The 15535-nt window shown below is 40.9% G+C and overlaps 1 protein-coding gene across 2 annotated transcripts in view; it reads left to right on the top strand.

Moving 5' to 3' along the window:
• The window catches only part of LOC142742992 (protein argonaute-1), a 103161-nt gene that overhangs the window by 63751 nt on the left and 23875 nt on the right, over positions 1-15535 (top strand). The window contains exons 2-11 of one of the 2 annotated variants that reach the window (XM_075853299.1): positions 1909-2092; positions 7853-7973; positions 8060-8241; positions 8349-8485; positions 8740-8874; positions 9139-9226; positions 9310-9457; positions 10200-10319; positions 12842-12964; positions 14845-14978. In XM_075853299.1, the coding sequence (XP_075709414.1) occupies positions 1909-2092; positions 7853-7973; positions 8060-8241; positions 8349-8485; positions 8740-8874; positions 9139-9226; positions 9310-9457; positions 10200-10319; positions 12842-12964; positions 14845-14978 (1372 nt within the window). Of the gene's footprint in view, positions 1-1908; positions 2093-7852; positions 7974-8059; positions 8242-8348; positions 8486-8739; positions 8890-9138; positions 9227-9309; positions 9458-10199; positions 10320-12841; positions 12965-14844; positions 14979-15535 lie in introns of both variants that reach the window. The other variant, XM_075853298.1, reaches the window with a different exon arrangement.

Below are 15535 nucleotides of genomic sequence, written 5' to 3'. Positions count from 1 at the left end.
CAGTGGTCACATGGACTGCCGTGTCATCCAGGGAGGTCGGGCTGGATGTCGAAAGAGGGACGCGTCCCCAAGACAACGGCCGGGTAAGTATGAATTTATTTTACTTTTGCTACGGAAAGGGCTGCCCCTTCTCTCTATCCTGCACTGATAGAGAGAAGGGGCTGCCGATTAGTGCAGTGCAATTTTGCAGCGAAAACGTGCCTGTAAAATACGGGTCCGTAAATACTGGTGTAATACGGGTCGAATACGTGTGACCAAGGACCCGTATTTACGGACAGTAAAAAATACGTTGGTGTGCATGGGGCCTAACTCGGTGGAAGGGGGATAATCCTGATCTGGAAGAGGAGTGGAGGGAGGTAGAACTGTCATTTTTTGCTTCGGTTACTAGTGCAAGAGATTTTCTGATACAATCTCGGTTTCTGCATCGGATTTAATATACACCAGTTAGACTCCAGAGGATTGGGATGCTGCCTTCGGATAGCTTTTTTAGATGCCAGTCGGAAGTAGGGAAGTCACGATACCAGAACTTGGACTTCGATACCGATACTTTTGTGTAGTATTGCGATACCAAAGCGATACTTTGGCAACAGTAATAAAAAAAAAAGTTCTTCCATTTTCTGATATGAGGCGCGAGGTGTGATGAATTTTGAATGTGCCTCACATTAATAATAATTAACCCCATCATGTTTTACTGTCATAATTTTTTTACAGCGTACATATCATAAATGACGCAAAAAAATTGTTGTGCAGGTTATTACGGCCGCACAAATACCGAATATGTGTATATTTTATGTATTGAGATTTCTTTTAATGCTTATTTTAAAAAAGGTGCATCTGTATTTTTTTAAATTTAATATTCCTTTTATGTTTTTACTTTTTTTAAACTTATATCTATATGCCAGTACATTAGCCTGTTTACGCATAGTACACAGGTATGTCCTAACAACTGCCTAAGTATGCCCTAACAATCGGAAATATGCTCAGACAGCCCTGGGGTCCTTCAATGGACCCTGGGCTGTCTGACCATATATGGTATGTCCCTCAATTGCGTCACAGGGATTCCTGTGATGCGATCCAAGGGGCATCCCCCATTCTCATTTTCCCCTGAATGCTGCAGTCAGCTTTGATTGCAGCATTCAGGTGAATAGCGGCGGAGATGAGAGGTTTCTCTGATCTGCGGCTGTGTAATACAGCCATTACGTTTTGTCTAGTTTAGGGTCTCCTCATTCAATTGGTAAGTATGGGTGCCTGACTGGCAAGCCCACCGTTGAATAAAAAACTAAAATCTTATTGATGATTTTTTTTTTAAATGACCATTTTTTTATTTCAATATTAACTCTCTAAATGTATTGGTGCCCTTGACATTACCTGTTTATCATATTCCCCTGCAGATCTAACATGAAATATTATTGTGGATATAGGGTTTTCTCCATTTCCTAACAAAAATGCATATCTGGCTACATTCAAGAGCAGAAAAAACCCACTAAATTCATAAGCATTGCCAGAAAGTGGATCATTAGGAAAAGCTATACTTTGGTACATTCCAGTGATTAAAAGGGTTTCATGAATTTAGAAAAACATTCTGCTTTTGTTCCATAAAGCGCACCATTCTTGTCCATGGTCTGCTTCTTGTATTGCAGCTCATCTCCATTCAAGGAAATGGGGCTGAGCTGCAATACCAGATGCAGCCTATGGACAAGAGTAGCACGATTTCTATAAGAAAACAGCCATTTATATTTTTTTTCACGTTTTTTTACAACCCCCCCCTAACCATTTTGGCAAAATAAATATCTGTAAAAATGATGGTTAATATGTTACACTTAACCGGTAAAAATGTCAATGTGTGGTGTATTACTGCTAGCCATTGTAACTTCAATGTGTGTTGTCTCTTTTTTGTTTTCCTGACAGCCCAAAGTGGGTTTGCTCCACCAATACAGCAAGTGTTCCAAGCTCCACGCCGTCCTGGGATTGGCACAGTCGGGAAACCAATAAAACTTCTTGCCAACTACTTTGAAGTGGACATTCCCAAGATTGATGTCTACCACTATGAAGTGGATATTAAGCCAGACAAATGTCCCAGGCGTGTCAACAGGTGAATCCTAGGTTCTATTGCATTTATTGTGACGGACAGTTCTCGATGATCAAGATAATAGGAGGGGTGCTGTAACAAAGCTATAATGAAAGTTTTATAATCAGAAGAGGGCTGATTTTATGGTGGAGCCAGCAATATTTTACCCTTTACCAGAGGTCCCTAACCTTTTATACCTTGTGAGCTATATTCAACTTGGTGATAGTCCTGAGCTACATTTGAACTCAAAAGTGGAAATCATGAAATTGCAAACATATGCTGATAAATATTTCAGTGTTAAACTTGACACATTGGTATTATACAATTCAATTTGGGGGCTGGGCTATGTCTGCAGTATTGTAAACGTGGATGTCCTATTTTAGCCAGTGCATGTGGTCATAACGTAGGGCTTTAATGGCAAAAACCACGCAACTTGGAGTCGCAAGCCGCATGTAGCTCTTGAGCCACAGGTTTTGGTCCACCCGCCCTTTACAGTACTGTGCAAAAGTTTTATAGGAGTTCTCCGAGACTTTTATATTGATGGCCTATCCTTAGGATAGGTTATCGATATCCGATTGGTAGGGGTTCCACTCCCAGAACTCCCACTATTCAGCTGACTGAAGGACCACGCCCTGCTCATATTTTCAGGCACAGTGCATACTGCACCAGAACCAAGCTCCGTACACAAATACTGCGCCAGAACCAAGCTCCGTACATAAATATTGCACCAGAACCAAGCTTGGCACATATATACAGCATCAGAACCAAGCTCAGCACATATATACAGCACCAGAACAAAGCTCAGTACATATATATACAGCACCAGAACAAAGCTCTGTACATATATATACAGCACCAAAAATAAATAAATAAATACAGCACCAGAACCAAGCTCGGCACATATATATACAGCACCAGAATAAAGCCCAGTACAGAGTTTTTCAAATTCAGTTTGACCCCCTGCCACATAAATTTGTACAATGTAAAGCTACAGCTCTCAGTATGGCCTGCATAATGGTAATGATATGCTGGGAGTTGTTGTTCCACAAAAAAACAATGGTACCACCTAGGGTTGTTACGAGGGTCTGACGTTCTCTCTCTGCAGAGGTGCTCAACATAAGTATGTGCATGTCTTTACTGTTTATATATCACTCTGTCCAAACCCCTTTCTGACACCATCGTTTGCATCTCACTGTGAGCTTAACCTGATTCTAACGGTGCCTAGTTATAGGGGTATTGGTGCTGCAGTTTTGTTTCACCTCAGCCTTCTGGACTTAGTTGTGAGATTGATACCACATTGTTTATGCCATTATGCTTTATACTATTGTCCAGATAGACTGAATTTGTTTATGCATACCATCTACATACTCATGCCCTTGTCATACTTTATTCATGTACACATGCCCTCTGCATTTGATAGACGTTTTTAGTCGTGCTTTGCATGACTCATCTTTTAATATTGTGATTTGTTCAATAAAGTTTAAACATTTTTTCATTGTTTGTTGTGTTAATTGTACCCTTCATTCTATAGGTTGTATATTAGACATTGTGGGTCAATGCACCAAGGTTTACTTGGTTTTACTAGGGTCTTGCCCTATATGGTCAATAGTGGTACTGTTCATACATGTATACTGGCAAGACTATCTCCTGAATGTACCAATAGGTTCATGTTGTTACGATACCAGAATTTGGACTTCGATAACGATACTTTTGTCTAGTATTGCGATTTTCTATACCAAAACGATACTTTGCCAACAGTAATAAAAAAAAATAAGTTCTTCCATTTTCTCATGTGAAGCACGTGGTGTGATGAATTTTGAATGTGCCTCACATTAATCGTAATTAACCCTATCATGTTTCTCAGTCATAATTGACAACCTTGGGTTAATGTGTAAGGTACATGATGGGGTTAATTACTATTAATGTGAGGCACATGGACGTTACATTCATCACACCTCGTGCCTTACATTAATCAGTGAAAGAGTCGTTTTTATTTTATAGCGTACACATCATAAATGACGCAAAAAATTTGTTGTGCAGGTTATTACGGCCGCGCCAATACCGAATGTGTATATTTTATGTATTGAGACTTATTTTAATGTTTATTGTAAAAAATGTGTATGTGTATTTTTTTTAAATTTAACTTAACTTTGTTTTTGCTTTTTTATTTTTAAACTTTTATGTACTGGTATATATCTATATGCCAGTACGTTAGCCTGTGTACGGATAGTACACAGGCAGTTGTTAGGACATACCTAAGTATGCCCTAACAACAGGAAATATGGTCAGACAGCCCTGGGGTCCTTCAATGGACCCTGGGCTGTCTGCCCATATATGGTATGTCCCTCAATTGCGTCACAGGGATTCCTGTGATGGGATCCCTGTGACGCGATCCAAGGGGCATCCCCCCTTCTTGTTTTCCCCTTGAATGCTGCAGTCAGATTTGATCGCAACATTCAGGGGAATAGCGGCGGAAATTAGAGGTTTCTCTCATCTCCGCCATTAGAGCGGGACTGCGACTGTGTAATACAGTCATTGCCCCGCTCCTGATGACAAATGCGCATGGTCAGCATGAGGTGATGCAGCTGGCGCTGCACTAATGAGCGCAGGCACTGAAGACCGAACATGGGGGTGTTTTGCAGTGCGATGGCCATGTTCTGTCTTCAGTGCTGCCGCGCATTAGTGCAGCGCTGGTTGCATCACATCATGCTGAATGTGCTCGCACTTGTCAGGACTCTTGAGCGGGCAATGGCTGTATTACACAGTCGCAGCCCCGCTCTCATAGATTCATGTGTTACAATGCTAAGCTGTGCATTGGAACAGCTTTGTATCGAAATTCATGAATTAACGGTATATAAACGTTTGAGGGTGCACGGCATCGAAACAGTATCGAAGTTTCGATGCATCGTGCATCCCTAGTACCACCCATTATCTCGCTGCAAATCACACTGTGACTACAGAGGGTGAATAAACATTTTACATTCAGTGACTCACAGGCGACATGTTCTCTGAATGGAGTAGTTCGCTTTCCCTTTTCCCTGTTTTTGGCCCAGACCCCTATGATGACTTCTTCCAGCTACATGTTTCCTCTAAAGAGTTTGTCGCCCAGGTGGCTGTTGCTCCTCACTATTTCAGCAAGTCCGAACCTACAAACTCCTCAAACTGCCAGATACTGCACTCATGAATTCAATAGTACCATACACTGTGCTTGAATACAATTCTCGCACATTGTGCCCCTAGAAAATAAAGTGCCACAGACACACAGTGCCACATGCTATATCCACTAAAAATAAAGCACAGCACGCTCTGTGCCCTCTGTAAATAGTGCTGCACACTGTGCCCCCTGTAGATTGTGCCACATACACTGCCTCCTGTGGATAGTGCCACATCCACTGTTTTCCCCTTAGATGTAGATAGTGCCACACACAGGGCCTTTAAAACCAACAAACATTACATTCTCACCTGTCTCTATTCCCATGCTATCCTCCAGCAATGCAGGCCTGGTCTCTTCTAACCGGGCGGCGTGATGCCGTTGTTGTGCCACCTGCCTAATTTAACTAAGGACGTGGATACAATTGACTTCAGGAAGGATCGGATCGGCATACCTCTTCTCCCTGGCTTTCATTTTAACAACCGGTTCTCTCGAACCGGGAAGAGTCGTCCGCATCCAGCTCTTGCCATTGCCACACCAGCCCACTGGGATTTCTTCCACTAGAGCCAATGGCCGATCCACCCCTGCTTCTCCCTAATGTCATTGCATAACAGCTAAGCATATTTTTCATCGCATTAAGAATTCCATTCATTCTAACAAATCGCCCACTACATTTGCAGAAGTGTAGCAACAAATCTATGGAAACCTTTGCCATCTTTCAATGTTGGCTGTAGACTTTAATCTATGTAGTAGTCTCCAGCTTTTCTACAAATTGCCTCTACCAAAAATGTAAAGTTGTCGACTTGTCAGTCCAGAGCACACTCTTCCGTTGGTCAGCTCCTTAAAGGCTATGTAAACCTTTGAACACTTAGATTTTTCTTCTTTTTTTTTTTAAATTTAAATAAAACAATCCTGGTGTTTTAAACAACTTTTTAATTCACTTTTATTAAACTTTTTTTTCTTTCACCTTTTGAGATACAGCTTTTATGTATCCTGGATACATAGAAGCTGTATCTTGCGGTCAAACTTGAATCAGTGAGGTCAGCGGGACTGACTGTTTGAGTGACAGCAGCTCCACGCAGGATCCACCTGTTTGAGATCACATCTAAACTTAGAGACACGCAGGACCCGCTGTCATCTGATCGGTCAGTCCCACTGACCTGACAGATTCGGGTTTGAGCACAAGATACAGATTCTATGTATCCAGGATGCATAGAAGCTGTATCTCGAAATGTTACTTTTTTTTTCTGATAAAACCAATTTTAAAAGTTGATTAAAACACCATAATACATGTATGTGTGTGTGTGTGTGTATGTGTATGTATATATATATATATATATGTGTGTGTGTTTAAAGGTTTATCTAGACTATATATGTATGTCGACCAAACCTGCCAATTTTGGCAGTACCGGCCGACCATCTAATCTGCATGGTGGTGCCATAATTCACCCCGACAGCAAATGTTGGGGGCGATAAGTATTTCAACCTGCCTGATCCTTTTGTTTGTAAGGAAGTAATTCGCAGCCGTAGTTGTCTGTACTTACGCCCCTCTCCCCATGCAGAATACAGGGACGCACGACCGAGCCGTGCGTGTGTGGGGAAGTCTGAAGGAGTAGCTAACGATTGATTGACCAACAGCTATCTAAACTGTATGGCCAGCTTTAGTCTTAGTCCTTTTGTTATGTGTAGGCAGGAGTCTAGGTTTTGTTTCCACTTTTGAAGGTGTGGTTTGTTGGGAGCACAACTTTTGAAACCAATTCTGTTTGGCGTACTTGCATTCCAGCAGGTTCCTTGAGTTCAGAGCTAATAGCATTGGAGTACCATCGCTTTGTGTGCGTCTCTGGTCTTCAACAACTCTTCTCAATACTCCGTTTGTTAAAAATGTCTGCTTGAGAGAAGTATTGCTAATGGAGAACGACTACCTTTTTTTCCCTATGCTCACAACAATGCAAAGCATTTTATAGCTACAAGTTTTTATCAGAATACTCTATTACTTAAAAGGGTTGTCCAACGTTAGAAAAACATGGCTGCTTTCTTTCCAAAAACAGTGGCTCACCAGTCCACAGGTTTTGTGTGGTATTGCAGCTCATCCTCATTCACTCCAATGGAGTTGAGCTGCAATACCAGATACAACCCATGGACAGGTGTGGCACTGTTTCTGGAAGAAGCTACCCATCTTGTTCTACTCATGAACATGCCCCCTTTGAATGGCTACTTTTATTTAACATTATCCAAATGAAAATAAATGTTTGAAAATCTACAAGTCTGCTCTCTTTCTACTGACCCAATTATGAAGAAATTCATAAAATAAACATCTAAAACAAAATGTATATAAAAATCTAGGGAGCCTAAAGTTTTTACGCAAACAATAGTTTTTAAAGGGATATTCTCCTCTTAGCACACATCTGTGTCCCCTCTAAGGGAGTAATCTATATTATGTAAAAAGTCCCAATTAATTAGTACAGTATCTTATAATGTGGCCCCTGTACAAACAAATAAGGTTGTGCACCCCCTCTCTTCACTCACATTTTGTATTTTACCCACCAAAATGTTGCTTGCCCGCATCTCTGAATACTTATTGTATTTCTTATTCCACTTATCTGACCCAGAACTCTGATGTTTTAATCTTTCAGGGAAGTTGTTGAATACATGGTCCAACATTTCAAGCCACAGATATTTGGCGACCGAAAACCAGTATATGACGGGAAGAAGAACATCTATACAGTCACAACATTGCCTATTGGTCATGAAAGGGTAAAGCTTTACTTTCAGTTTCGGAAATTATAGGTATTGTATCAGGTAATGTGGCTATACCAATGTATATATGTTCTTATTTGCAGGTTGACTTTGAGGTTACCATTCCTGGTGAGGGAAAGGATCGGATATTCAAAGTGTCCATTAAATGGATGGCAGTGGTGAGCTGGAGGATGCTACATGAAGCTCTGGGGAATGGGCGAATTCAGCTTCCTCTAGAATCTGTACAGGCTCTAGATGTAGCGATGAGGCACCTGGCCTCCATGAGGTGAGGACCTTAACTAACTTCTATGTCTTTCACTTTTTAGAGTAGAATGAAGTGGAAGCTATGTTAACACTGCAGCTCCTGGAATGTACTTGGTGATTCCTTTGCAGGTATACTCCAGTAGGCCGCTCCTTCTTCTCACCTCCCGAAGGTTACTATCATCCACTGGGAGGGGGGCGTGAGGTCTGGTTTGGGTTTCATCAATCTGTACGTCCAGCCATGTGGAACATGATGCTCAACATTGATGGTGAGAGGGAATCCTTAATCAGCTTTGTGTTCTTGTTTAATCTGTTCATCTAAAACCTATATATTCTTTTACTTATACACATGTCCAACACACAGGGTCGCTTTTTGCATCTAGTTGTTACTGGAGTAAACACCAGGTGGTTAATCAGAAAATACATATATTTGATATGCTCATTTTTCTGGTTTGTCATTGGAAGAAAGTTATGACATCTGTTCCTTATTCTGTATCTTATTCTTCTGTTTCTCCCTGTTCAGTTTCCGCTACAGCTTTCTACAAGGCTCAACCGGTCATAGAATTCATGTGTGAGGTTTTGGATATTCGAAACATTGATGAGCAGCCCAAACCCCTCACAGACTCACAAAGGGTGCGATTTACTAAGGAGATCAAAGGTAACTTATTGAAGGGTTAGTATTAACAAACTTTGATTACATAATACATGATTTGTAAATAAAAAAACTTGAACATGAACTTTCTTTACTTAACTTTTTTATATTTTTGTTTGTTCCATTATTTTCTATGGCTTTTCCCCCTTAACTATTGCAATAAAAAAAATATCAAGGTTTCAGATGATATAAAATGATCACTTGTAGAATAGGCATTGTGTTTTTTGTACAGAGATAGACATGTAATACTGATGCTATGCCTATTGTCAGGTTTAAAAGTGGAAGTCACACACTGTGGACAGATGAAAAGAAAATACAGAGTTTGTAATGTTACCCGTAGGCCTGCCAGCCATCAAACGTAAGTAAACACAGAGGTGCTTGTATGTACCTAGGACTGAGAATGGGACATGTCTAAGTTTAGTATCCCATCTTGTATTTTAGGTTCCCATTGCAGCTGGAGAGTGGTCAGACTGTAGAATGCACAGTAGCCCAATACTTTAAACAGAAATACAATTTACAGCTAAAATACCCTCATCTTCCCTGCCTACAAGTGGGGCAAGAGCAGAAGCACACTTATCTACCTCTGGAGGTGAGCCGCTAAGAGAGTCTTGTTTAACCATAAAATAGTTAAAAGAAAATTTCTGGCAAAACGAATACATTGTGTTATGCCTAATGCATAGATTGAGGGGGCCATTTAATACTTTGTAATTAAAATTAGTATGTTTAACGCTCTGTCGTCATCTGATATACGTTTATGGCGCTGGGAGCCTGCTGTTCATAACAAGGGCCATGAGGGTATGTTCATACGGCCAAATTTCAGACGTATACGAGGCGTATTATGCCTCGTTTTACGTCTGAAAATACGGCTCCAATACGTCGGCAAACATCTGCCCATTCATTTGAATGGGTTTGCCGACGTACTGTGCAGACGACCTGTTATTTACGCGTCGTCGTTTGACAGCTGTCAAACGACGACGCGTAAAAATACAGCCTCGTCAAAAGAAGTGCAGGACACTTCTTTGGACGTTTTTGGAGCTGTTTTCTCATAGACTCCAATGAAAACAGCTCCAAAAACGGACGTAAAAAATGCAGCGAAAACGGCGTGAAAACGCCGCGAAAAATGCGAGTTGGTAAAAAAACGTCTGAAAAGCAGGGTCTGTTTTCCCTTGAAAACAGCTCTGGATTTTCAGACGTTTTTGTTGACTACGTGTGAACATACCCTGAATGCACGGCATAGTGATGACAAAGGCACAGAAGAATTGTTATTTTTTGGACTAGAACACCAGTCTTGGTTACTAAACGATTAGACTAAATATATCTTTTTTTCCTAGGTCTGTAACATTGTAGCAGGCCAGAGATGTATTAAGAAGCTGACTGATAACCAGACCTCCACTATGATCAAAGCAACTGCCAGGTCTGCCCCAGACCGACAAGAAGAGATCAGCAGGCTGGTGGGTGCCTTTACTTTGATTCCTTTTTTGAATTTTTTTTCTCTCTTAATTTAACCTAAAATTAGGGCCCATAAACTAATTTTTTTTATATACTTCCCTTACATTATCGTGCATCTTGTACCCATAGAGTACCCAATTGATTTAGAACATAGGTTAGTTGTTAGATAGGAAGCACCTGATTATAACAAATGATGATTTCCTAACTAGTATGCTCCCCAGCTCACCCCTAGTGGTGGCTGCTGGAAGCTCCATGGCTGTGTGAAGAAAAGGCGTCGATTTTTACTTCTGTATCAGAAAAACGGAGCTCCAATCCTCTAAAGCTATGCTGTGAAATTAATCTGCACAGAAACGTGAAATGGTGTTCAAAATTCAGTTCTTAATTGGACAGTGGCTCAGGACGCAGCAGTTAGTGGATCTGGCACTAGTTTACTAATTCCCTATCTCCTAACTAATCTAATAGGCGCTATGATGCTGATTACTACAGTGTAAATTGTGTTTCAAAACTTTTATTTGCAAAGTTATGAGCGTTTTTCTAAATACTCTAATTTGGCTATACTTTCCAAATAGGAGGTGACTCTTTTCACTCTGGACGGTGTAATGTTTTCTGTATGATGCTGTCCAATCAGCGTCATACAGTTCTCCTCTTCTCAGCCCAGCAACACAGTGTGATCTCGCGATTGAAGTGGAGGTCATGCTGGGCTAGGAAGGGGGAGAAGCTGTATGCTGATTGGACAGCGTCATACAGAAAACATTACACCGCCCAGAGTGAAAAGAGTCACCTCCTATTTGGAAAGTATAGCCAAATTAGAGTATTTAGAAAAACGCTCATAACTTTGCAAATAAAAGTTTTGAAACACAATTTACACTGTAGTAATCAGCATCATAGCGCCTATTAGATTTATAGGAGATGGGGAATTAATAAACTGGTGACAGAACCTCCTTAACACTGCTGCGTTTTACATAAAAGCACTAACTGCATACATAGAAATGTATCCAGAACATAGGTACCCACAGCCGCGCTCCCTCTATCTGTTCCTATATACTGTATAAGGCCAATGCTGCACTTTAGTTGACTGTCCTTAAATGTTAATGAAATTTAAAACAGTTTTGAGGTGGTTCATAACTATCTACAAGACAATAGACCAAAAGGATAAAGCAGTAGTCCTTGTTGTTTGTGGGGCTGTTTATACTTAGACATTTTAGGGAGCAGTATGCAGCCAAGCTCTAGAGAGAATGAAGTTTCAGTACGACACACATTCTTTTTTTTATTTTCTTCTTTGGGATCTCCCGAGTGGATGAACATGCAAAAACTTGTCTTCCCTTAATGTAGTCAAAATTATCTTCTGATATGTCATACTTACATGGCAAAGATCACACTAAAGGTCCTTTCACACCAGCCAATTATTGGGCAAACGAGCGTTCGCAAAACGCTCGTTCATGATCATTGCCATGTGTAAATAAGCCAACGATCAGCCAATGAACGAGCAAGTGCTGATTGTATAGTTTATGCAGCATAAAATATTACCGTTGTCGGCAGCACATCTCCCTGCGTAAACAGGGAGACGTGGTGCTGACATGATAGGAATTTATGGGGATGAGCGATCGTAGTAACGAGCACTCTTCCCCATATATAGCTTCTTGTGAAAGGAGCAAACTATCGCCAATGAACGGTCTGTCTCGTTGATCCGTGCTCATTTACATGGCCCACATCGGGCCGTGTAATAGGACCCTTAGTCTGACATCTTTGACGAAACTGATTTACGGAATGAGAAGGCTCTATACCCCCAATCCCTTTGGAACTTCTCATTAATTTCTGTTCCTGAAAATCTGACACAGCATTTTAAGAAAAGGTCCATTCATCTCAGTAGCAGTGTGCTTAGAATGTTGACCAACACTTTCAGTAACATCCACTTTTAAACAATGCCAAAGGGGGGGGGGCTGGAGGGGTTAAGCTTTTTATCAATTACAAACGAAATCCATGTTATCTTCTCACATGTGTCTGTGACATATCAAACATTGTTTTGTCTGGCATTTCCCTTTTAAAGGAACAGTGTTAAAAGAAATCCAAGGCCTAGTTCACACAGTGCAAATTTGATGCCAAAATCAGTAACGGAACTTAAACAGAAGCAGTAAGCTCTCCATTCTTACCAGATGTAACGAAGGTCAGGGAGAGAGATCTAGATAGAAAACCCGGCACTCCACAGAAGAATAGAGAGACGGTGATGGCAATTCTATGCGCTTCTATTGCTGTTTTATGTTTTCTCAGTGGTGCAATCCGATTATCTCAGAAGGTTATGGGATCAGTCCAAAACATATTGTGACAATTTTGGATTTCAATAAATGTATACTTTCTTGATCATCACCTTTTAGAGTTCTGGGTTTTCTGTACATACTGCATTGCTATGAGAAGTAGGATCCTACTTGAGCACCTGCCCCCGGGCGGCCGTGCAACCAGTACAACAATAATTTTGATTTCTGTACCTGTCCGTATTCTTTTTACCAGTATTACTCTGTGCTTTCAGATGAAGAACGCAAGTTACAATTTGGATCCATATATCCAGGAATTTGGAATAAAAGTTAAAGACGACATGACTGAAGTTACAGGAAGGGTCCTCCCAGCGCCTATATTGCAGTATGGAGGAAGAGTAAGACAACTAGTTTATTGCAGTTGGTTTACATTCATTGATAAAGGCCACAGTTTTGATCAAGGGCTAGTAGCTTGCTCTTACATCCATATATTTAAATCATATTGTTCTAATGTCGCCTAACATCAAAGGGATTTTCCAGCCAGTAAAAACTGATAGCCGTCAATAGCTGATGGGTCAGGGTCCGATACCCCCGCCATTGAGCTGTTTTGTGCGAGTTGTATCGTACGAGCGCTGCCTCCCCTTCATTTCTTCTTGCCCACTGTGAATCATCGACACGCACTTAGCGGCAAATCACGGGTATTGCAGCCTTTTCTCCCATTCACTTCAATGGGAGAACAAGGCTGTCATGCCTGAGAATCGCCGCTACATCCGTGTTGAAGATTCACAGTGAGCAAGTAGAAATGAAGGGGATCGGCAGAGGTCCCGGGAGTCAGACCCCAACCATCAGCTATTGATGGCCTATCCTGAGGATAGTCCATACATTTTTACTGTCTGGAAAACCACTTTAAACAGTATTAGGCAACGATGGGTCTGCTAGATAAGCATGGTGAATTTAAAAGCTGCAACTGCTCTTCATGTTTCCCTTTGGCTAAAAGTGAGTGTTTCAGTTGGTAGATTATTGGGGAATCCCTATTAATAATACATTTTCTATATCTAATATTTAAAAAGGCTCAGAAAGAAGGGGCTTTGCTATTAACATACATACTTATCACATGGCCCTTTATTAACTTGTAGTGTAGAATATTGTGAAACGTTGCAGATTAATTTGATAATGATTAGTGTCAATGTGGAAGAATGAGTTGCTTTTATGTGGTATTCTGTATTTTTTACAATTTAATTATAGAATGGGAAATGTTTATGAATATACATGCACTTTAAAATTCTGTTCACATATCTTTCTTATATCAGTGCCGTTTACCATGACACAGCAGAATGATTTAGCCCATGGATCAGTCTGGTGTAATTCATCCATATGCTAACTGAATAGAACCAAAAATGGCATTCGTCATGTGACACCCCCATCCAACCCCTGTGGCATATGATCCCTGCCATTCAGTTAGCAACATGGTTACATGACCTGTGCTGGGTCAACACAAAGGACGCATCCATGGGCTAAGTGAATAGGACTAATGGAAGAATAATGATTATTACTATGATGGTTATTACTACTTCACCGTGTGTGTTTACTTGTATAGCATGGCTGCTTGTCCCTAGCTGATATTGTTAGTAAAGTTAAACTATGAAAAAAAAATTAAAATAAACACGCACGAGACAGGGAGAAAAAATTTAGACTGTTTAATCGGAGCCGGCCGACCATCTGTTGTGTAAGGTGGCATCCAAACTCTCCCACCGACTGCAGATGGCGGTGGGGAGAAGAGTCGGCATGTTAAATTTCAACATCCCCGATCCTTTTGTTAATTTGAAGATAAGCCGCTGGCAGAAGAGTCTGGCAGCGGCTTTCTCCTTTCTCCCCATTGAAAACACATGCACACTCGGGTGTCGGGAGGAATAGCCGTCTAATGTGTATGGCCAGCCTAAGAGATGTCTCTGCATAGAGACTGACTGACCTGCTGATCTGCTGCTGTATTTAAAAATACTTTTATATGTAAATAAATATTATTCACCTGCTCGATATCTGGACAGTGTTAACTAAAAACCGGTCGGCCACATGATGTATGGGTGGGGGTTACATGACTGATACCATGTTCAGCCCCATTGTTTCATGGATGGACACAGGACTAATCTGTTGACTAAACTGAACCATTATAATAAAGGTCTGTAAGCAGAATTTCTAATACATGTATATCAGAATTCTGTATGATTTCCTATTCTACAAATAAAAAAATCCCCTTTTAATGTGCATTTTGTTTTCCTAGAACAGAGCGATTGCGACTCCAAACCAAGGTGTGTGGGATATGAGAGGAAAACAGTTTTACAACGGCATTGAGATTAAAGTTTGGGCCATCGCTTGCTTTGCTCCACAGAAGCAGTGCAGAGAGGAAGTGCTAAAGTAAGTACAGTCGCATGCGAGACACCTCATATAATGGATCAAATTACATACGGTTCTAGAATATTAGCCAGAGAGGGGGAAAAAATGTTGTTTGACATTTACATTGGTTCAGCCATATTTTGTCTCCCTGTAAAGAAGAGTATAGAAGAAAAATATACTGGCTAACTCTTTTACATGGAATGATCTAGTGCTCACTAGGTGCATGGAGCAGGATAAATTTATACATTAATCTTCAGGTTTTATTTTCCTATAATTTGGGGCTCTAGTGCACAAACATTAGCAGTGTAACTTAACTGAAAGAATTTTGAGATTAAATCCGTGATGTAGGTATTGGCCACCACTACAGTAGTAGTCACAGTAGTCCCCCTTTAGTTGGAATGACCTGAGCCCCTTCCTTCAGTTGTAGTCAAAGTAGACTTACGACTTTTGGTGTGCATAGTACCTTTTCTTATACAGCAGGGATATATCAACCCATATACTCAAATCCAGCACGCCCCCACAATGCATCCTCTGCTGGCAGGAGGCTACACAGTGCAACCTATTGCCAGCTGTAATAC

This window comes from Rhinoderma darwinii, chromosome 2 (assembly GCF_050947455.1).
Source record: "Rhinoderma darwinii isolate aRhiDar2 chromosome 2, aRhiDar2.hap1, whole genome shotgun sequence".
NCBI lineage: Eukaryota > Metazoa > Chordata > Amphibia > Anura > Rhinodermatidae > Rhinoderma > Rhinoderma darwinii.
This window is presented reverse-complemented; position numbering and strand designations above follow the sequence as displayed.